General features: G+C 37.6%; 2 protein-coding genes across 6 annotated transcripts; one reads left to right on the top strand and one right to left on the bottom strand.

Annotated features, from left to right (window-relative positions):
• Positions 1 to 625: 625 nt before the first annotated feature.
• Positions 626 to 7,409, top strand: LOC143856189 (ACT-like superfamily protein). Of its 5 annotated transcripts, none has more exons than XM_077366306.1 (9): positions 626 to 763; positions 2,267 to 2,338; positions 2,559 to 2,610; positions 2,716 to 2,830; positions 3,592 to 3,659; positions 4,044 to 4,535; positions 5,232 to 5,399; positions 5,500 to 5,604; positions 6,177 to 7,409. In XM_077366306.1, exons 2-9 carry the CDS (start codon positions 2,268 to 2,270, stop codon positions 6,510 to 6,512), a joined length of 1,407 nt encoding a protein of 468 aa, XP_077222421.1. In that variant the 5' UTR covers positions 626 to 763; position 2,267; the 3' UTR covers positions 6,513 to 7,409. The 5 variants fall into 5 exon arrangements, with proteins under 5 accessions (XP_077222421.1, XP_077222423.1, XP_077222424.1 ...); XM_077366308.1 differs by having other exon boundaries at positions 5,235 to 5,399; XM_077366307.1 differs by lacking the exon at positions 626 to 763 and adding an exon at positions 953 to 1,078.
• A 3,329-nt stretch (positions 7,410 to 10,738) lies between these two features.
• Positions 10,739 to 23,049, bottom strand: LOC143856298 (5'-3' exonuclease family protein). The gene is made up of 13 exons (XM_077366480.1): positions 22,842 to 23,049; positions 22,075 to 22,194; positions 19,761 to 19,884; positions 19,456 to 19,593; positions 19,122 to 19,331; positions 17,659 to 17,836; positions 17,487 to 17,557; positions 16,262 to 16,370; positions 15,570 to 15,769; positions 14,787 to 15,398; positions 14,654 to 14,705; positions 11,284 to 11,506; positions 10,739 to 11,205 (listed from the first exon to the last, which is right to left on the bottom strand). The coding sequence occupies exons 1-13, from the start codon at positions 23,000 to 23,002 to the stop codon at positions 11,118 to 11,120; spliced, it is 2,286 nt and encodes a 761-aa protein (XP_077222595.1). The 5' UTR covers positions 23,003 to 23,049; the 3' UTR covers positions 10,739 to 11,117.
• Between the last annotated feature and the right edge of the window lie 1,146 nt (positions 23,050 to 24,195).

The following is a 24,195-nucleotide window of genomic DNA, read 5'->3' on the forward strand; positions in this document are numbered from 1 at the left end:
AAAGGTATGGAATGAGGGCTCATGTTTCGAGAAATTACGGATCTCGGGCACCTTTTAAAACAAGAATGAAACACAGGCTAATCTTCAAAATCGGATGGTCAAAAGACCTTGATATCCTTCTGACATCTTTTTTCATTACTGCCTATTAAATTGACACGCTTCACGAGGCTTCTTTTGGTTCGTTTGAATGTGTATTTGAGCCGAAAGAACCTTAGGTTCATTTCTATTTTGACCGTCGGAAATAACTAGAGACGGATGGATGCTTGATAAGTGTCGGAAAACTTTTTGGAACGCTGAATAAATAAGAATTTAGAGGACAGCAATAATCGCGCCAACAGCGGTGATTTGGGAGCCAAAAAAGTAACATTTTCTGCGGAACAAGGGTTTGCCCAGGTCTTCGTTTGACTAGCGTCGACACGTGGCAAACTCCCAGACGACCAGCTCAGATACTAGTCTGGATACATCTCTTCCATGTATTTTATTAATGGAAAATAATTTACACCCCTGCATTACGTACACACCCCCTTATAACCTGATTTGACGTGAAAAGTGGGCAACTTTATGTCGAATCACGTCATAAGTGGGTTGAAAATATCATCACACAATAATTTATAATCACTTTCAAAAGTAAAAAAAACTCCACCATTCAAACTCTTCTTGTTTTCTCCTAAAATCCTTACAAAGAAGAAGGTGGCCTCTTCTTTTTCTTCTTCGCTTTGGGTTCAATTCCTTCTTGGAATCATATTTCAGATTGAAAAATTAGGTATGGCCTTATATTTCCTTTTCTGAGTTCTTTATTCTCTCTAATTATATATCAAATATATGGGAAATGATATTTCCACCCTTTGGTCTGCTGCCTATTCCTAAAAAATTTCCAGCATTTTCACCCTTGTAAAACTTGTTTTACGCCCATTTTATGTCATTAATTTCTAGTCTCTTTCTCGTTTCATCTGACGCGAAATGGCTTGGCAAATGAGAGGGTGAAAATGAGCTTACCAAATGCTGGAAAAATTCATTTTCCGGGGGGGAAAAGCATTCAGTAAAAATTTGCCATACATCCAAATAGCTCCACCATTTGGTAAACTCATTTTCATTGGATTTTTTTTTCTCTAAAATCGATAATAAAACGCTGCAAACAAGGGCGCCCTTCAGTTTAGCATTCCTCCTGTAACAATAATAATAATCATGGAATTGCTAGCGTCCATAGCAAAAGGCATTTCGCGGCTGATCTGTCTCATGTCAGACCCCACCTCGTGAATAGAGACAAAAGCTGTTGTCTCCATTCACGAGGTGGCCAGTCGCAGACCAGCTGCGAAATGCCTTATGGGATGGACCCTATCAAATCCCTAATAACAATAATAACAATGGATTTGCTAGCCAAATTCATGGGGCTAGCATATATACAATTTTTATATTAATGGCACTCCTACCACTCACTAACATTTTTCTGATTTGCTGTTTGGTAGCATCTAATTAGAGATGTTAAATGACAAGAGGAGTGCCATTATTAAAACATGGGTGTGTGGATATGATTTCCCCAATAATAGTTGGCCTGTTACCCCCACCACTCCACCAGTGTTCCCCCACTCGCTTACATTTGAGTGGCATTTCGAGCCGTTGATTTAGTGGGCCAAGATTACTCTCAGACACTTGATCAAGGCCTGCAAACATCTCAGAAATCCCTCATTCAATCAAGGATCTAGGATCATCTATTCGGCATGGGGCCCACTAGAGATGTTCAGCTTCATAATGGGGCCACTAGATCAACGTTCACAATCATCACACAAATGCGCCATATCTAGGGACTCCGGAGGGAGAAATTTGGATAGAGCCATAACTAAGGCCACGTTTGGATACCCACAAGATTTAGATTGGGATTTAGTTGATATTCTGAACTGGATCAAATCCTTAGATTTCCAAATCAGCTACAACAATGCAAAAAATTCCGATTTTCAAATCTATTCTGCGAGACATTATTTGGAAATCAATATTTGTGACAACTTCCTTCACTTTCGCTGCTCCTCGATGTTGGTCGTTGCTCCGGCAGCAGCGAGACATCCCTCCTCTCTCTCTCTCTTAAAACATGATCACGAAGATGATTGATGTATTCTGTATCCAAAACTCAAATCCAAATCAAAATACAAATGCATGAGGTATCCAAACGGGCCTTAACTAACTTAATCAACACAATAATGTAAATGAATATGGACTATGACAAATATGAAATATGTTTCTCAGTCCTTAATTTTTTTTTATTCATTTACAGCATGACGAAAGTCTGCTGGCCTTACTTCGACCCAGAATTTGAGAACCTCAAAGAGAGGATTCATGGTCCCAGGTCTCTTTATTTATATATTATTTACTTCACCTTTTTTTTAATTATCTGCAAAATTAGAAATGATTTATGTAAGGGCCTTTCAGATGAATGCTTTGGATCATCCTAACAAAGTGGGCCCACATGTGATTGGGCACTTGAGCGTACCATAAGCTTGGTACGCTCGAGCGTACAATCCTTTTCCTCTTGATTAAAAGTTTTTTTTTTTTTTTTTTTTCGGCAGTTGCAGGGTATGCATAGACAATGAGTGTTGTGAAAAATGCACAGTTGTGAAGGTACCAACATTCTCTTTACTCTCTTCCACACTTTGGGTCAATTGGGCCGTGTTTGGTAGCCATGAATTTGTTTTTTTCATGGAATATTAGCGTGCGAATTTTCAGGTGGATAGTGTTCAGAAGGACGGGCTCCTTCTAGAGGCTGTGCAAGTGTTGACAGACATGGATCTCACCATTTCCAAGGGTTATATTTCCTCTGATGCTGAATGGCTCATGGATGGTATATTTTTGTATTTGAATGATAACAATTTTATTAACCACTTCTACTTGGCACATACAATATTATTCATCTAGATTTGAGCCAATGATCACCATCTAAATATATTAGGACCTATTATCAGGTATAGATCTCTAATTTCCAAGATAATGTCTGCTAATTTTCACCATCCTTTTGCTATTACTTGTTCATGCCAAAATGTTAGGCACCCAAATCGGCTCCCAACAAGATTGATCCACTTAAGAGTGTAGATCAACCTCTCGACACACACTTTGAGGGAAGGATCAATCCTCCTTTGTGACAAATTCTTCATTCCTTCGGAAAAAAATTGCTACTTACATGTTATTCATACCAAATGGAAAACTCACTTGGCAGCCACTTCATCTAAAACTCCTACCCAAGGAAATATAGACACCATAACCCTTATGTCTAAGACTCCTCATTCCAAACAACTAGAGAGTGGACTCCACATGTTAAAAAAAATCTGAACTGATGTATTCGGTCCGGAGCAGGACCCATCTAGGCACGTAACAAAGACATTTGCCTAGTCACCTTCAATGATTACAGGACCAGGCATGGAGCGGACATACAATCCCCAAAGAAGGGCTTCACCCCAATCGCGGTTTTGCTTTTCTCTACGTTGACAGTCTTTGTTGTCTGATAGAAATGTTATTTTTCTTTTCACTTTTCCTGTAAAATGTTCTAAGTATTGCTCGGAATAGTCATGAAATGTTTTTACCTTTTTTGTTTGTGTTTTGGGGCAGTTTTTCATGTGAGAGACCAGCTGGGCAACAAACTCAGAGACAAAAGACTCATCAACCACATACAACAGGTACTAACTAGTTACTGCAAGTGTCTGCTTAAGTTATCCTTTCAATAAGCTACAACGTTGGTACCTCACAAATATCTCCAACATTTTCAAAATATAGCAATTTTATTGCGACATTTTGATAAAACATCAAAATCCCAAAATAATCCCGAGAATTTTAAAAATTTATCGATATTTTCATTTACCACGGTACTATCATGATATTTTTTTTATTTTCTTAATTTATATATTTTTAAATAATTTTATTTTTATCATTTTTTCTCGATATAAACCCGAAAAAATATGACAAATTTAATATATCCCTATATATTCCCTTGCCCAGGAATTCCCATATTTGTGACTTAGCTTGAGAGAAATCTGTACAACTATAGTTTGACAACTTTGCAGGCTATAGGTGCAAAGAGGAAGGTCGAAAATACCGGAGAAATGAAGACTTGCACGCGAAAATTTGTTCGAGCTGGAACATCGAGTGAGTGCACAGCCATAGAGATGATTGCAATTGATCGACCGGGTCTCCTCTCCGAGATATCTGCAGTTCTGACTGAGTTAAAGTGCAATGTTGTGGAGGCCCACGCATGGAGCCACAATGAACACTTGGCTTGCATTGTTTATATCTCGGACGAGTTATCTGATAGCCGCATTGATGACCCCAGCCGTCTTGCCACCATTACAGACCATCTCTCCTTAGTACTCCAAGCTTCTACCATTGACAATGACCAGAGTGGCGTGCAGATTCACGGGGGTAATGCTGCAGTTACTCACACAGAACGTCGGTTGCACCAGCTGTTATTAGCTGACCGGGACTTTGATGGGCCGGCGGCGTCAGTCTGTTGTTCTTCTTCCCCAACTAGTATGGATGATGATGAAGAGGGAAGGAAGGTGTGTTGGATATTTTTATAAATATTGTTATCTTGTAAAATAGAAAAATGAAATTTTTCAAAGAGACCTTTCCTTTTTTATGAAATGGTATTTCCATTCAAAAGACATTTGTTGTAAAAGGTGTTATTTTAAAATGAAAGGGTATTTTCATTTGAAAGGGTGCCTTCGTGTCTTTTTATCTTCTATATGGGATGAGACTTTCTCCTCTTTTGCTCTTCTCCATTTCTCATTTTTCAAGGGCATATTGGTTGCTTTGAACTTGGGGTGCAGTCCTTATTCTTAGTGTTGTGTCCTCGGGACTTATTTTAGCCACCTGCATTAGTGGGGAAATTAAAGTCTACTTGCCTTGCCTACTTCTCTCTCTCCTATTCTATTTATTTGCACTAAACAATTTGTTCATCCACCGTACCAATTTGTCCCAATAAGGTGCTGTGAAACAACCAATTACCCCAAAAGTTTAAGCTGTTAGAGATGGTGTTATTTAATCATTTATATTCCTAACACAGTAACACTCCCCTTCATGTGTGGCCCCCCTTTTGGGTTGGCAGTACATGTGGATTTTCAATATCAAGGAGTTGTTGGGTTTTGAAGTGATAACCCTCCGTGAGGTAATAACTATGATACCATGTGAAACAACCAATTACTCCAAAAGCTTAAGCTGTTAAAGTTGGTGTTATTTAATCATTTGTACTTCAGCAGGTGACTGTATCAATTAACAAGTGCAATGAGAAAGGGTATTCAGTTGTGAATGTGGAGTGTAAAGATAGGCCAAAGCTCATGTTTGACACTGTGTGCACTCTAACAGACATGCAGTACAAGGTGTTCCATGCTTCCATTGCTTCTCATGGATCTTTTGCAACTCAGGTATGTGCATTTCTGTATTTTCAATGTCACTTCCTGTGATAAATAAATTGCAAATTTATATTAAAAAAACAAAAAACTGAGAATTTTATGATGGCGGCAGGAATACTTTATCCGCCGTATGGATGGGTGTGCCTTGAACACAGAGAGCGAGAAGGAACGAGTTACAAAATGCTTAGAAGCAGCGATACAGCGCAGAGTCTGCGAGGTGAGCATGTCTATTTACCGTTTCAAAACTCCCCGAGTTGATCATCAACTCACCTGAATCTACTCCCATTTACCTTGGCCAAATCTGAGTCCAAATTGTGTCCTACCAAATCAATCAGAAACTCCTTTGACTCGCCCGAGTTAAGGAAAAGTTGACTGTATCAATCATTTTCTCACCCAAGTTGACTCTTGTTTGCATTGGCCAAGTTCTTGTTTGGGTCCAAGTTTTTGAAAACTGCCTCAAACGTTGACCAAAACCCAAATGCCTGTTTGTTGAAGTGTAAATGATTAAATAACACCAACTCTAACAGCTTAAGCTTTTGGAGTAATTGGGCGCTTCACATGGTATCAGAGCTATTGCCCCACGGCAGGTCCTGGGTTCAAAACCCAACAACTCCTTTCCTTCCACATGTAGCCCAACCCAAAAATAGAGGGGCTACACGTGATGGGGAGTGTTGAAGTATAAATGATTAAATAGCACCAAACGCTAACAGCTTAAGCTTTTGGAGTAATTGGTTGTTTCACACTGTTGAGCAACTCTTGACTTTTTTTTCCTGTTCTGTTATGTGGCAGGGGGTCCGGCTAGAGTTATGTGCACATGATAGGATAGGGCTGCTTTCCGACATTACGCGTCTACTCCGAGAATACGGCCTTGCAGTCGTTCGGGCAGATGTTGCAACTCAGGGAGGAAATGTAAAGAATGTATTCTATGTGCGTGATATCTCTGGCAACGCAGTGGATATGGAGATTGTTGAGTCCATGAAGAGAGAAATGGAGCCCCTGGCCCTCCAGGTGAAGAACATATCGCCACGAAGGCTGAACATGCCAGAGAAATCCTGGTTCTCTTTAAGTGACCTGCTTAGATCACAGATAGAGCGCTTCTCCCACAACTTCATTTCAATCAGCTAAAAAGGGAGAGTGCAATGGCATGCATTTGTGTACATATGCAGCAATTGATTAGTTCGATCGTCTTTTCATTGTCTTTGTACATACAAGTTAAATGTGTGCTAGTCCTCTGTTCCATGCTTCTTGATTCAGAAGTCACGTGGATTTCAGGGTTTCTTATCTGTTAAATGTGTGCTAGTCCTCTGTTCCATGCTTCTTGATTCAGAAGTCACGTGGATTTCAGGGTTTCTTATCTGTATAGTAGCATATAAGATATTTAGACAAACAGAACAACACTTTGAGGCTGTTGAACTGAACGCCTCCGTTCTCATTCGATGTTACTGGGCAGAAAATGAACTGTCAAGGTCTCGTAGCACAAATCTGCTAATCAATCAACTTGAAAAATAGCTTTTCCATCCTGAATTCTCCAATTGGAAATGATGAAGACATGAATGATTCATATCAATCCCTGAATTCTCCAATTGGAAATGATGAAGACATGAATGATTCATATCAATCTGATATGGGTCACTCTCTCACTGAGAACAATCCAAATCACTCTCTAGATGGAGATTCCGACCAGAACTGTTGGAAGTCGACCACGCAAAAGGAGACCCACGCCAACAAAATGAAATGTGGCAGGAGGTCAGTAGAAAGAAGTACTTTCCCATTTCTCAACACGGACACATCATCTGAGGAAGAGCCAGAGATCCAGAAAGTTGAGTCTGAGGATGAGAGACGTCTTGGAACATTAGGGGTTAAAGTGGTTGTGTTTTCACTTTACCTTAGATATTGTTTTTAAGGTTAGGTCTTGTCTTTGCTCTCTTGGTTTGTATCCTATTCTTGTGATAGGGTTAATGTTGTGTTCGCTGATTATAATTCTTTTCACATTTTAATAAACCAGTAAGGGTTCCCGCCAAACCTCGGCTTACCTATCAAAAAAAAATCTTCTAATCAAAGATGCCACTCTTGCTTCTGCTTCTGAACTTCTTCTTGATCTTACAAACAAACAAATATTGCAATGAAAAGAATAAAACCGCCAAAAACTAAATTTCTTAACGTCAGACCGCTGTTAACTAAATTGGCTTTGTATATCTGTGGTTTGTTGTTTTTGGAGGCTTTTGATGCAGGAGCATCCTCTGGATTTACTACATCAGCTCATATGTCCGCCCTAGTGTAGTTTTCCTCTGTGTGTTTTTCTTTGTTTGCGCTATTTTCCTGTGTAGTAAGCTAGTTTAGTCATTAGACTAGTTTGGTCAGTACTTTTATGTCATTTTACTTCACTAGGGGTAATTTGGTTATTTTCATGATTACTCATGTACTCTTTAGTCATTTTAACCTTACTAGGGGTAGTTAGGTCATTTTCATTTTTAATGGCTTTGAAGAATTCATCAAGAAGAACATTAAAGTGTAAGATCCACCAAGAATTTCGAAGTTGCTGATAATTTCAAAGCTTTCCCGTGTTATCTCCTTCAGCAATTGGTATCAGAGCTCAGGTTGCTGGATTTCTCAATTTCAGCAAATCTTAGGGAGGAAAAAATGAAAATCATACTCAAGCAAATATGCAAGAAAGTTCAAGAATCTGCCCTGGAAGTGTGCATTTTCTGTTGCAACAAGTGGATTCAAAAACAAATTGGTTGACTTCTCCCTGAAAGCTCTAGATCAGTAGGTGAAGTTCAGATATTTGTTATTCACGACAATTTTGCAAGAAAATTCAATTGTAGTCTGAGCAAATCGTAGAAAATGAAAAAAACCTGTGCATTCAGTCTTGCTCAGCTAGAATTCACGAGAATTGATATCCAGGTCTGATAATATTGCTAATTTTCTTGGATCTGGAATTCAATCTCTATCCTCATTTAAGATAGGGATCCTCTAAGCCATATGCAACTTTTTGTGAGGTTACTGAGTAGGTCCTTGAATTCCTAAATTCTCTTCTGTTTTTTATGAGATATACTCTCCGACAACTCTTGAGATGATAACCTCTTCAAATATACAAAGCCTTCCTGGACTGAATATCATCTCTGGAATGATGAGTCTCTCTCTACTCGGGATCTATGCATTAAATGAATTCCCAAAGGGCCTGTTTGGATACCTCATATTTTGTATTTGGATTTGGAATTGAGTTTTGAATACAAAGCCAGCTCATGTTGAGGGAGACAGAGTGTACTTCCTAGTGGAGGGGAGAGGTTGAGGAGCAAAGAGGGTGAAGGAAACTGCCAAATCTGTGGATTTCCAATTACTTATTTCCACAGCATATTTGTAAATCTGATTTTTTTCATTGTCAGTCGTTGAGTTGGAAATCCAAGGATTTGATCCAGATCCAAATCACAACACAAAATGGGCTGCAAATGTGAGAAATCCAAATCAAAATCTTCTCGGCATCCAATGGGCCCTAATTGAACTGTTCTAGCATATCACTTGTTTGACAAGTTGTTCGCAACAAATTTCACATGCATGAAAAAGAGAATCACGCACATAAAATAAATTGGGATAAAATTTCCCTCTTGCGAGAAGAGGTTTTATTAATTTTGGTAGGAATCGTACACTTCCGGCTTTATTGGTCGTTAATTACATTTCTTGAAGAAAGAAAATACCTCTGATTATCCATCAAGAGGTTCCCTATCTAAATACAACTTTTGTTAATTTTCCTCCAAAAAGAGGGATTTTTTAAGATCTGATTTTTATGAACAGATACTTTATAATTAATTTTTTGGGGAAATGTTATCTTTGTCATCTTCCTCCTGAAGGAGAAAGGTCTTCTCCTTTTAGAGAGTCTCTGGGAAGAGATCCTGAAGGGACCTTTAGAGAGAGATTCTCTAAAAAGATTTTCCTCTGTCTTTCTTTTTGGGAGTTTTCATCTTTATCATCTTTCTCCTGGAAGAGAAAGGTCTTCTCCCTTTAGGGACTCTCTGGAAAGAGATCCTAAAAGGACCTTTAGAGAGAGATTCTCTACAAGGATTTTCCTCCGTCTTTCTTTTTGGGAGCCTTCATCTTTAGCATTCTTCTCCTAGAGGAGAAAGGTCTTCTCCCTTTAGGGAGTCTTTGGGAAGAGATCGTAAAGGGACCTATAGAGAGATTCTCAAAAGGGATTTTCCTCCATCTTTCTTTTTGGGAGCCTTCATCTTTATCATCTTTCTCCTAAAGGAGAAAGGGCTTCTCCCTTTAGGGAGTCTCTGGGAAGAGATCTAAAGGGACCTTTAGAGAAAAGTTCTCTAAAGGGATTTTCCTCCGTCTTTCTTTTTGGAAGCCTTCATCTTTATCATTTTTCTCCCTGAGGAGAAAGGTCTTCTCCCTTTAGGGAGTCTCAGGAAAGAGATCCTAAAGAGACCTTTAGAGAAAGATCCTTTAAAGGGATTTTCCTCTTCTTCTTATCTCCTTTCTAGAACCTTTTGGAAGAAGCCTGCAAAGAAAACAAAGGAAAGCATTATTAGCGAGTAATCTCTTCTCACCTTTATTTTTCCTCTTCCTCTTTTCGTCATGTTGCTTTTTTTTCGCAAAGATCCGATCCTGCGTAGCTTTTTCTCTCCAGGAATGAATTCCTCATTTTCAAAGGATATTTCCTCCTATTTATAGAGGTTTCTTGGAGTAGTTGGCAACTGTCACCCCACCCCTTATCTTTCATTTCACGGGCCCCACTTTCTCTATTTTAGAGTCGATGTGAATGCCACCTCTCATATCTTTGGGTTCCACAATTTCAACTTCCCCCTTTTATGGGAAGTTACATAGCCTCTTTTTTAAAGTGGGTGATTCTCACGAAAGTAAATTGAAATGGCATTTTCAGAATTTCCTGATTTTCCATTATTTGATTACGCATGAGAAAAGTAAATTGAACCACCCCAGTTCAAGTTTTATATAAAGGGACCTTCAATTTATAATGATATCCCTCTAAATAAGCCGCACCATATCATTTCCCCCTAAATTGTTGAAATGAAAATTTTGGGAAAAAATTCAGGATAAGTGTTTTCCTTTCAATCCAGACAGGGCCTTAGTTTCTCCCTAAGGTAATAATTGGTATTCAGGTTGGGAAAACAGAGGATTGGAATTTCATGACAAGGGCTAAGACATTCTTTGTTGATAATTACAGGATACAGCTGGGAAAGGGTGGCTCACAATAAAATTCAAGGATAATCAGGGAGTAACATGCAAGTGTAACATGCAAGTATATCTGACACAATTAATACTTCATAAAACAGAGTGATTATCCTGTTAGTTCCATAGTATATGGCATGTAAAAATATCAAAAAATATAGCTAGAAATAACACCATTGTCGGAAAAGAAAAATTACAGTTATAAGAAATTAATCAGAGATGCAGGTCTGACCTGTCCAAGTTTAACAATAACACTGGTGCTACATTATAGATATTTATGTCATTTACTTCTCATTTAGAAGGATACAGGAACATATCATACAAAATAACACCAATCTACCCAATTTTAACATTTTAATGAGTCCTTCACTTATCCAATCCCAAGGGTTAGAAATGTAAAAACAATGATAAAAGTACATAGGATCACTCGCTCAACGCAAAGAAAAACATAAAGGGGACTTTGAGGACCCTCTGCGACTGACGCCAATCAGGATGGATACTCTGGAGTCTGGAACCAAAATACAGTTCTTAAATAACGTTTCAATTTAATCTCTGAGATGGGTAGGCAGTCTTCTTTTTACTGGGTACATAAGAAAATTTGCTCAAATCCACAGGCACAGTTGTTGACCTTCAGAAAACAGAAGAAAATTTATATAAGATGAGTGTCTTTCATCCAAAATGACAAAATTCTGTGAACATTTATTACCTAATTGGATATGTATTCCGCACATCTTTCAAAGGGGCACGGAGACCACTTGCACGAGAACCAGATGACGTACAATTGAAGGATGACATAACCGATACAAATCTCTCCATCGATTTCTCTGCTATTTCAGAATAATGGCTCAAATGGGATATGTTAGACCCAAAATTTCCTTCCTTGACATCTGTCTGTATATTTTTACTATTTGAATCAGGATTGAAGTTACCTGCAGGAATGTAAGTATGAAACACATCACATACTGTAAGTCCAACTTTGGTCCTTCTAGAAGAGCCTTTTCCAATTTTTATGCAATTTAAAATCTGTTATATAGCTTTTTAGTGGCATCGGTGCCATCAACCAGTCACATCTTAAAGAAGATAGGCTGCAAATTCCTTAACAACAGATGGCATAGACTTTTGAAAACGTCCTTTATTGGCCGATCTTATATCTTCGTATTGAATTTTCGTATTCCTTGTTCTTTTCCCTTCTTGTTTGCTTTTACCTTTACTTGTTCACTAATGTCGGTGCATACTTTGCAAATTAAGAGGATGTCAAAGACATGTTCTGGAAGCTATGGAGTTGCTTCACAAGCTAAAGTGTTAATCTGGCTTAGAATCTGACTTTCCATGACAGAACAGGCATGTATTATTGCTAATCACTTTGCATGGAAAATCATGTTGAAAAGCTCACAGAGACTCCTTATTTATAAAACCAAGACAATTGGCCAACTTATTTGGTAAGAAGAAATGGTAGAGTAACTTTAGAGTTTAGGCAAGCGAGCAGGGACAATTTACTTACACTACAAACTTTATCAGCAATTTAGTAGTTACACTCAAGGTTTTAAATTTCGGCTTTGGTTTGGGTTTGGGTTTGGGTTTCAGTTACCAAAGAAATGGAAACATTTTGGTTTTGGCCGGAAATTTTGGTAGAAATCATGTAAAGCCACAGAAACGAATGAAAACATATGCAAATGATAGAAGTTTAAGATGAAACTTCAGGAAATGCTAGAATAAGCACAAATACACACTAAGAAACCATCACACAAGCAAGACAGCATTGTTGCACAGGTTTGATAATTCAGTACATACTGCATTTCATATGTAATTCACATTACTTAATAAATATACCACATTTCACGTGCAATTCATACACATAATTATGTGATACATTGATACAATACACTCACGGTTTTGGTTTTGGTATGCATTTCGGTTTCGGTAATGCGCTTCTGTGGGGATGGAAATGGAAAAATTTCGGTCGTTTAGTTTCAGTTTCCAATTCGGTTATCACATAAAGAATATCATGCATTAGTTATTTATTTTAGGGATTTTTGCAAAAGCAATCTTCTACTTTATTGTAAAAAGAGTCTTATATATAGGGATGACGAATGTGGAGGCAATGGGTTGCTGGATATAGCAATGGAGAGGTAGGTGGAAGAAATTGATTTCATGCCGGATTTAATGGGGGTCCGCCGGAGCTTGGTCGTGGTGCGAGGTGGAGGCCGCCGGAGATCGGTGGTGAAGATGGCTATCGTGCACGGTTAGGGACGAACAATAGCTCTCGGTCTTCGAGCAGGATTTTTAAAAATCAAAATCGCGAGCTGGAATGAGGTGGAGAAGTCTGTGTGGCATAACGGACACGCATCATGACTTGGTGGGCCCACAAATATAGCACTTTTGCTTGTATTCGACACAAGAAGGCTACTGGGTAATGTAATGGGGAATGGGGATGGGTAGGATATAACGTATATGTAAGCTACTTCTACTGCATGTAGGGGGTGATCCTGTTGTAGCCGTTTAGGGGATAACTTGTCCCTTATTTGGCACTTTTTGGAATAACAAATGTCAATTTTCAAAAAAAAAAAAAAAGTGTCTTGTAGTTTGACAATTTGCAACTAGAGTCATCACATTTGAGTGAATTTTGCAAATTTGGTCATGCCATAATTTTGTGACCAAAATACCCATGGTATTTTTTTAACTCATAAAAAAGACCCAAATGTACATGTATATGTAGAAGGACAAAAATTACCTTGTAAAAAGACCAAAATGCCCATGACACTTAACGATATGTTTTGATAAGGTGGCCCCACGTACTCAACTCAAGCCATGCATAGGGTGGGACCCACCATTTTACAGATAATGTTTTGATGGGAGGGGCCCACCATTTTACCTCATGTTTTGACCGGATAGGTCTCATGATATCCACCAGAGCCTACACATAGGGTGGGGCCCACTATTTTGCACCTTCAACGATATGTTTTGATAGGGTGGGCCCCATCAACTCAACTGAAACCATGCATAGGGCAGGGCCCAGCATTTTAAAACTCATGTTTTGATGGATGGGGCCTGCAATTTTACACTTCATGTTTTGATGGCGTGGGCCCTTTAATGCTTTGATTGAGTGGGTCCCACCAATTCCAAACCCATTCACCAGGTGGGGCCCACCATTTTACTTCATGTTTTGATGAGGTAGGTCCCACAATATCCACCCGAGCCTATGCACAGGGTGGGGCCCACTACTTTACACCGTCTTGGGTATTTTGATATTTTTAGAAGGTAATTTTCATCTTTCCAAATAGACATGGACAATTTGATCTTTTTACGAGTCAAAAAAAAATCTACCATGGGTACTTTGATCACTATGACATGACCCAATTTGCAAAATTCCTTCAAATGTGATGACTCTATTTGCAAATTGTCAAACTAGAAGACTCTATTTGCAAACAAAGCTAAGTTAAAGACTTCTTTTGCAAAAAGCCCTATATTTTATTGCTTTTTTTTCAAATGATATCTGGTAATACCGTTTCAGCTATTTTTCTTATGGCCCTGAGTGTGCATATCTCATGTTTTTCTTCACTGTGTTAAATTATGGTAATAATGTAGTGCCTCAGACATTTTCTTAATATTTCTTCAATTAGATAAATGTACGTTAACAATTGGAGGATATGAATAGCAGACCCTAGAGGAAGATTCTGTTTAGTGATATCACCGACATTTGTTCTGTACTATTATGATGAAATATTAGTAGAGATAAGGTTTCAATCATTCCAGAAAACAAATTGGTGACTAACACAAACACAAACACAAGATAAGAAAGGAGACTATGACGACAATAAGATAATGAAGGTCAACTCGAATGCATGTCAATTTCTGGACAAAAATGGTCTGAATTTGTTAGTGAAGTAGCATATAAGATTAGTCTTCGTAGACTAATAAAGCAGAGAATAAGATTAGTTTTCATAGACTGATAAATCAGAGAAGAGTGTAAATTTCAGATGTGATGGTGAAATTATATGTCAAGTCGCCAAGAGTTATATGACTTTTCCATGAAAGTTAATATCCTAGAAGTAACAACTAGCAAAATTTAACGATACCTTCCGCGGAAAGGCTTCCATATTTCCGTGTATGCTTCACTTTTTCGATTTCCTAGATACAGAAAAGGAGAAATTAACAAATGAATAAAAAATACAAACTAAAGTCAAGAAACAATAAAGTGATAGGACATACATTTTGAGTACTTCGAGTTTGAGGGGGGCTGGATTTTCTTTTCTTAATAGCACTTTTGAGGTGGCAATTTCCTGATGAGGCACTTTCAGGCACCATATAGTCATGAATTACATCACTTGCATCTTGTTTCTTGACAGTGTGCTTTTCGTTTTCATTGCCATGTTCATTCTCATCTAACAACTTCGGTTGGAAATAATGACTTCTTACAACTTGTTTCTTGACAACGGGCTTTTCATTTTCATTGCCATGGCCATTCTCATCTAACAACTTAGGTTGGAAATAACGACTCCTTACAACTTGTTTCTTGACAACGAGCTTTTCATTTTCATTGGCATGGTCATTCTCATCTAACAACTTAGGTTGGAAATAAGAACTCCTTACAGTGACCTTTCTGTTCACCAACCCAGATTTTCCCTCAATTGCTTCCAACAAAAGGTTACATTCATGTTCTTTGCGCAATGATATAGGAGGCTCAAACACCTCATCCTTGGATTGGCGCAACGAGACAACATGTTGGGGACTATTCAAATTGTCTCCCACATGATTCGCAACCTTACCATAAGGGGGTAACTCGAAAAGCTGATTTTCACTAGTGACTAGACCATCTTCCATCTGATCAAAGATAAATACAACTCAACTAAGCCTTTGTCCCAAACTAGCTGAGGTCAGCTATCAAAAATTAATAAATAAATAAATTAAATTAAAAGGTAAGGCATAACAAGCTTGCAATGATGGGAGAATATTCCACTGAAACTAGTCATCACTTTTGCTATCAATACTCACAGAATCGTTCAAAGGAAGGCCATCACCGAGGCGGGATCCTTGTGAACCGTTTATGGTACAAGCGGAAGCCTCCTCAGATGAGCATGAAAGATCACAAAAAGGATCGTCGGGGCTAGGAGAAGATTCTTCCATCGAATCTAGATACTTAGGTATGACTCGAGGGGCTTTGAATTTCCTTTTCGCTTCGAGAGATGCTAAGCCTTTATGTGTCAAGGAAAATGGATGGAAACATGCATTTATCAGAACTGAAATTTATTTTACATTATATATGCATGTATAAATTTGTTAGTAAATAACAAATAATGTACGTAAATATAATCCACATAAATATTTAGCTCATAATTCTAAATAAGGAAAAGTAGAAGTTTTAGATAAATTATAATTGATAAATAATAGAAGAAAAATAAGAAAAAGAGACACATTTCTAGCTGTCATGCCACCATATGGTTGACAAATGTGCATGACTGGAATTAAGCGCCCACATAATCCACTCAATTTTTTTTTTTTCATAGCAGATTTAGGAGGCAATACAGAATCCACGAGTTTATGGTAAATATGACAATGTATATAAGCTAAACTCAACACAAATAAAAAAAAGGGGCATCTTCAAAATCTTGCTCAATGGTATAATCTCTCCAAAGATTGAAAAAAAAGATATACGACATTGAGAAAAAATGTTCTCGGGTGGATACAAAAGTAGTTAGTCAAGACATTTTTCTGTGCAGGCAACTCTAGCTTTTTCCTTTCACTTTCAAGTTTAAATTCTTTGACCGGGTAAGTTATTGCATGAACGATCGCCCCCTGGGAGACAAAAGAGGATAGTAGAATCAAAGTAATGAGAAGCATACACAAACATAGAAAGAATTGTGGGTCCAAGCTAAATGAATCATATTAAGATGTACATAAAATGATGTTATTAAGTGTCTCACCAAAACGAAGAACAATTCTGGCAAAAGTAAATGAAAATTACACTAGCATAATGGGCAAGGTAAAGTAAATGAGACCAGACGAAGTAGCTCTACAACATGGGCATTCCATCAGTTTCTTAACTGAAAGGCAAAACAACAATATGAATATCATCTTTTCCATTCCATTTTTATGAATACTACTAAGCCTATCAAATTTTCTCGAAATCGCACACCAATGGACTCCTAATTCTCATGTTTCTAATCCCCCCCCCCCCAAAAAAAAAAAAAAAACAGAATTCAACATTGCCCCATCAAGCCACGAGGGTCAGGCTCCCAAGGTGTTATCAGGGTTGACCTGCTCTTGCATTGTTATCAGTACTAAAATCTGGTCTTGCGTGATCCGGATTGGGTTTGGTCACAAGTTTCAGGCCCACTTATAAATAGGTCCAGGTTTGGGCAACCTTGGCTTGGCCATTTAACAGAAATATGTCTAAATTAACATTTCACATTGTTCTGCTAGTATTTACATTAAACATTGAGAAACCAATTCAGTATTAGCATGCAAAAATGGTTTTAATGTGACAAAAGCTTTCAGTACATTTGTACAAATGGAGGAAAGAATCTTCAAAATTTTAAGTAGCTTAATGGAGATTAAATAATGATGGATAACTCTCTCTCAACTCAACTAAGGCTTTGTCCCAAACTAGTTGGGGTCGGCTAATGAATCCTTTAGAAAATTTTCATGAAGAAGGTGAATGATGGAGAACTCTAAAAGTGTAAATAAATCATTGGGGTATAATGGTTCATCTTTTTTTTAGCAGAATTATAATTGTCGATCTTATTATCTGTTGTATATGGTCTAAATCTAGATGAAAGAAGCATTTAGTAGTTGAATCAAAACGGTCAGGAATACCAATCACACTGATTTGTAAATATGATTAAAGGATGTGGATGTTATAAAACATCCCTAAATACTAATCCACAATAAGCATAAAAAACTATAACGTACCTGTAGTGGCAGTTTAGTAAATGGATCAAGATCACCTTTAGCTATGCCTTTAGCTACACTCTGTGGTATCGATGTATCATTTGTTAAGAACTCAGCCTAAAATTCTCAGTGAATATAATTAAATAATATTTAGCAGAACATATATAACAAACAGGAATTCCACATCAAGGATATGGGCCCAGAAAATCTAAGTCACAGACTAGATTGTTAGGGATCTCTGACAAATGGACAATATCTTCATTTGTAGGATCATAAACTCGTTGATGCAGAAAAGTCCACAATGCCTTCTTGAAGGTTTCTTCATAGAAAGGTGGAACAGAAACCGCACTGTACCGCAAATGCTTAATCACCTGAGCATAATGAAAATTGTTTTAAGTAAATAACTCAATTTCGTTTGAATTTCTTAGGGCATTGGATACACTATCAGTTTGCAATATCAGTTTTGGTTTACTGGTTATAAACAATCTCAAACTTAAAAGTGAGATTGTTTATAGGAATTCATATACTTGTCAGTGTACCACGCCAATCTGATCTTACAACTTAACTTAAAGCAATGACATGCATAAGCCTCAACTCAACTAAACCTTTGTCCCAAACTAGTTGGGGTCGGCTAATGACATGCATAAGCCACGTATCAAAATTCAAAAGGTTGCAATTCATAGGATTACACTTTGATATTCGACGACCAAACCTAGGGTCCTACTCACATCTCATTCAACCAATTCTAGGTTAAAGAGTAAAATGCTTCCAATTAATTGTGAAAGCAGTAAGAAGCATTGCCCGAAGTAGCTACTACCGACTACTTTTAGTGGAATCAACAAAGAATCATTATGCTAGTCTGGTGCGGACAGCCATGAACGTGATGAGACTGGAAATCTAATAGTATGATATGCAATGCCTACCTGTGAGGTTTTATATATTCAATGAAATCCAAAAAAACAAAATTAGACATGCAAAAGGATTAGTAAAAAACAATGGTGTAGCACATACTTTACAAGGAAACAAGTTGTAGCACTGTTAGTTTGTTGGTAATTGCGGTATAAAAGATCACATGAACACAATGAGACTAACAACATATGATTAATAGCATAGGAATCTGACTAGGCGCCTCAAGATCAATCCTAACAATCAATTTTCAAGTCTCACACAGGGTATTGGATGTGTAATAGCCATTAGTTTTGTAGACCATCACAGAGCGACCCACATAATCCTGGTCCCATGCCAAAAAAGCTTCCTATCCATAAGCTAAAGGACTACAGAAATTGATGGTTTAGATTTTATACGCAGAAGCCTAAAATGAGGCTTGATGGATCAAGGGGCTAGAATCATTCGAATTCTGATCGAGTTGAGGTCAACATAAATGGGTCGGAATTGTGGCCATTGGATGGATCAAAAGATCCAATCACATCTGTGTGACACATGCGGGGGCCAAAAAAGTGGCAGTTACGAAAAGGCTAACAGCCACCATCTTTTTAGCATATTTCGAGTAAAATTCAAGTATCAAGTTCAGGATGCGTCCTACCATACCCATTTCATATTAAGGAATGCATCATTTATATGCCCATGTAGCAAATAAAGTATCAAGTTTCTCAATACTGAATAAGAATAAAGTGAACAAGGAATCACTACACCTACCTTATCGTAGCTTTTGAACTTTTGAACAAGAGCATGAGCCCTTTTTAGGCCCATACCTGGCAATGATGGTAAATAGTCACAACCGCTTAAGATGCACATCTCGAGAAGCATTTGTTTAGTGAACCCAGTAAAATTCAGCTCCTTGTTCCTTGGAAGCATAGAATATAGAAACTCAACACCTTGCCCAAATTTATCCATTTTGAAGATAATCTGATAAGAATGAAACCAACAGCATCAAAAGCAAAATATGTCCTTGCAAAAGAATGTCACAATCACTATTATACGTGAATCTACAAAAGGTAAGTGCAATAAACCTCAGCTAAAAGTTACTCACTCTTGAACAACCAAATGGTATTAAGTCTGAGTCCTCGGTAATGATGGCATCAACATGCTTATTAAGGAACAAGAAGGTCATTTGAGCATCAGCCTCATAAGGAGCCACAATATAATCAACATTCTCCTGCTTTAAGACCTTGCACACACAAGCATGTCAATAAGATAAAGATGTCACAATATATGACAAGTGAGTGTACAAAAACCTTTCCATCTCTAGAAAGGAATAGCATTGATAAGAAGGAAACTTTATCATCTGGCAAGTGATAGCTTGCCTTGATTTTCAAAGAGAAAATTGTATCACACCTGAATTAATTCGAATGCAATTGAAGGTGAAATATCAACAGCTTTTTGGTAGCACTCATAAGCAGCGGCAGAATTGCCAGTTGACTCATGCTCAATTGCACGCTCAAGATTTTCCTTCCTTGCCCTGATATAAAGGTTTGCAATTTGATGAGAAAATCTTCATAATATAATATTGTGGTAAGGTGGTCATCATTTACCACGAACTGTCAGGATTGCTCTTGTCGTCGAAGATTATAGTCTGATCAATATCAGATCTTTTATTTTATTTTATTTTTTTGAACATGTGTATCACTAAAATGTATTGCCCTAATAACATTTATAAATACTCTGTACATACTACATACACCAATCTCCTACATGAGGTGTAGGGTTCGAGATTGATGGCAGAGAGATAAAGGGAAAAAAACAGAAGAGGTGTTCTAAAATACCTTGATAAATGCCATGAACATGTGTCATATCTATCTTATAATGCTATCCATTATTTATCTCTGCTCACTATGGCTTTTTTTCACTTTTTCCTAATTTCCAGGTTTTGTTCTAATGTTTTAACAAGAATACTACATATCATACGGAAAGATATGATACTAATTTCAACGGCAATACTATCCTTGGCATAGTTGAAAACAAGTTTAATGATGCTTTAAACTGGTATACCATGCCCAATATTTTAATATAGGCAATAGCTATGCAACAATGTGGAAGTTATGTATTTATGCAAGACCCAAGTGCACGGAAATGGCTAGTAACCATAATGGGCTGCACACTATCATATTTATGAGAATTTGAATTTTGCAAATCATACACCACTAGGTATGTCTAGCGTCCAGCTTAAATACCCCGAAATAAAATTTGTGAAAAAAAAAATTCTTTTACGACTTATTCATAAAAGAATTTGAACAAATTTGAGGATATTACATCAGAAGAGGTAATGTGAGGCAAGGGATTTAGTCTGTTAATAGCCAACGCATTAACCACAAGACAGCGATGAAAGTATTTTCTAGTCGTCGGCATATAATGTCACATAACAAGTAGATGGCCAACTTTCCAAGCCTATTTTAGATTATTGCATGCCACAACCTCCGCCGCTAAGTTTTCTCACTTTTCCAAACCTAATAAATTAGTGAAATAAATCGCTTTCAATAAATCGTTTTTACCATCTCGGTTCTCAGGATCTGCCTTGTTTTCAATAAATCGTTTCCATTCGGAGGGGAAAAAACAACAACTAGATCCTTTAAATCTATGTTTTAGAAAGTTTGTCTTTAACTAGATTTTGAAATATCGGCCCAATTAGGTACAGAAAAACTTTCATGTCTGATGCTAGAAGTAAACATATATACATGACCTTTGTATCAAAGACTAAGGTTGCATTACTTTAGGAGAATATTGTCTATCTTCAAAAGCTTTGTCAAAATGAAATTTTAAAGGTCCCCAACAAGCCTTAGTTTCAGATTGAGAGCTCGAGTTTGGCAGATTACAAAGAGACCATCCCAGACTGTATAATGGTTTATTACTTTATTAAGTTAAATTATTGCTCCGGGCAATCTGGGATAAGCGGAATTATCTATGCCTATTGAACTTCTCGTCGTTGTATATCTTTAACGGAGAAGTAAAGACCGAACCATTCATACCTTAATTATTTCCTTCACTGTTGAGGACTATTTGAAGGTTACATCACATGGTTTCCAGCTACAAACTAGTTGGCAATCAGTCAATCAAAAATGAAACTAACTCACCAATTCAAGCCACTCTGATGACTGTCAAGTAAGAAAATCAATAAGCCAAATCAATTCTTGAATAATAGCACGCACAGAAAACTAACAGGTCCAATCTTCGTCAAAAGAAAAAAAAACAACTAACAGGTCAGGTAAATTTACGCATTGTACATGAGCTTCCAGCAAGCATCGTGGATCATCATATATCTTACAATAGTGATTGGTGCAGGTGCCTAAATTGCAGTGAATAAATAAATGAAGTAGACCCTAGACAGGTCATGAGTGTACAGTAAAATAAATGTGCTACTAATTGGACATGAGGCGAAGCATACATAACCGAAAATGAAACTTTATTCAAATAATAAGTACTCAGACTAACTCATTGTAAGGTACTTGTAAGAGAGCTATACGTAAGATTACTTTCACTATTTATGCCCTGGGTTTGTGAAAATTCATTAACTAACGGACGCCATTAAAATTTAAAACTCAGAAGTTTATGTGGTTGTATTTTCTATTCACATGAAGAAACATATCAAGTCTGAGATAGTATGAACTGGAAAATATCTCCTTAGTATTTAAAAGGTGGAAGTTTTGTAGTATACCTTGAACGCTTGTTCTCTTGGTCACTCTTCATTGGTAGAAGCCCTCCATCAAATACAAGAATTGGTTTGACACCATAATGCCGCAACAAATTTACTCTGTGCATGCAATAATCTATATGCCTGAAAGTTAAATTTTAGAAATGTTAAAACACAAAATTTAACCGCAAAAAATAAATGCATTTTGCAAGTTGCAAGCCAGATATAAATATAATAAGAGACAGAGATTCTCTTTAGCATTGACTTCCAATTTCAAGAAAGGCAACAAAACAAATGGGACTGTTGGAGCTGGCAGTATATATTTGTATTCGGAAAAAAACTTGTGGATATTAACCATACATTGGAAAAATATGAGAGTTTAATTTGTGCACGATCGGATTGTTTTACCCGGCGGATTTTCTCAACAGTTTGTATCCCTATTCTTGTGATGGGGTTCGTGTTTTGTACGCTTGATTGTAATATCTTTCACATTTTAATAAGCAGGTAGGGATCCCCGCCAAACCAAAGCTTACCGATAAAAAAAAAAAAGCTAAAATTCATTTTTTTTACAGCGTGAAATGGGGAAAAAAAAAATTTTAACCCAACATACCAGCCTCACTACATTTTCTATCAGAATTTCAATCTAGTCTACCCACAAAAAGTGTCCCCTCGAACACTACAAAATAACCAAGAAATTGAAGGTTTATGGGCTATCATGTAGAGCAGTTTCCATTAAAGAGAAAGCTTCAATTTCTTGAAAAAACAAAAGAAAGTAAAAGACCCAAGATTACCTAGAAGTGGGTTGGCCTGTGCATAGGTCTTTACTGCAAGATAATGCGCCTTTGTGGAGCCAAGAATAGGTATCGACCGCTACAAAACAGCCTTGTAAATCCTTTATGTGGATTGGGAACATGATGGATTTCAAGAGGGGAAGAAGACCCTGAATCCCCATTTCGAGGAGAGCGATTCCAAGCTAAAGGGGAGAAGAAAAACAACAACAAATGGGCGGGAATGCTATTTGTAAGAAGCAGGGAGATTTTTCCGATGTTTGGCAACCTATTTTTCCCGGTAAAGGGTTTTTTGAGTAAAAATTTTCAGCAAACAAAAAATAAAAGGAAAAATTATTAAAAAAATGCAAAGTTTTTGTTAAACTGTGAATAAAGGGTAGACATTTCAAAACAATGAAAGAGGGGCTGTCAGGCCTTGTCAGGGACGGGAAATGATAAGAATACCCTTCTCTTTTAAAAACCATCTATTTACCCATCTCTCTCCTGTCGGGTCTTGTCAGGGACGGAAAATGACAAGAATACCCTTGTCTTTTAAAAACCTTCTTCTTACCCATCTCTCTCTCTCTCTGCAGGAATTTTATATGCTGCAAACAGTGGGGCTCACTTCAAAGGATGATCCAAAGCGTTCATTTGTTGGACCATGACGTATATAGGATGTACCCGCATATCTCCATATGAAGATCCTAACCCTCCAGTTTGTACAAGGACTGTACACATCCAACTTAACCCCTAATTTTTATAAGGTAGGCCCCCTCTTTAGAAACACTGTCAATGCTAATGAAGACCCCATACAACCCTCCAAACCCCATACCCGAATCCAAACACTACCAAAAACATAGTGGGCCCACATTGTTTGGATCATCCAAAGCGTTTATTTGATGGGCCCTCACATATATAGAATGCCCATTCTACTGGACTCCATTCGGAAGTTCGAAAATCTGTTCGGACTTCCGAGTAGGGCTAGCAGTCGATGGTACATCCTCACATTGAAGGGTTAGGATGATCCGATGGAGCTGATTTTTTTTGCACACCCTATATATGTGAGGGCCCATCAAATGAACACCTTGGATGATCCAAACAATGTGGGCCCACTGTGTACCTCGGAACCACTAGGGAACCACATTTTATACCTCGGAACTACTAGGAAACCACATTTTATACCCCGGAACCATTACGGAACCACATTTTATACCTTGGAACCGCTAGGAAACCACATTTTATACCCTGGAACCACTACAGAACCACATTTTATACCTCGGAACCACTAGGGAACCACATTTTATACCTCGGAACCACTCTTGAACCACTTAACACCTCAGAACAACTATAATATGGTTACCAAATGCTTCTGAAGCCT

This window comes from Tasmannia lanceolata, unplaced genomic scaffold (genome assembly GCF_043159265.1).
Source record: "Tasmannia lanceolata isolate RefF3 unplaced genomic scaffold, GAP_Taslan_0.1 ptg000023l, whole genome shotgun sequence".
NCBI classification, from domain to species: Eukaryota; Viridiplantae; Streptophyta; class Magnoliopsida; order Canellales; family Winteraceae; genus Tasmannia; species Tasmannia lanceolata.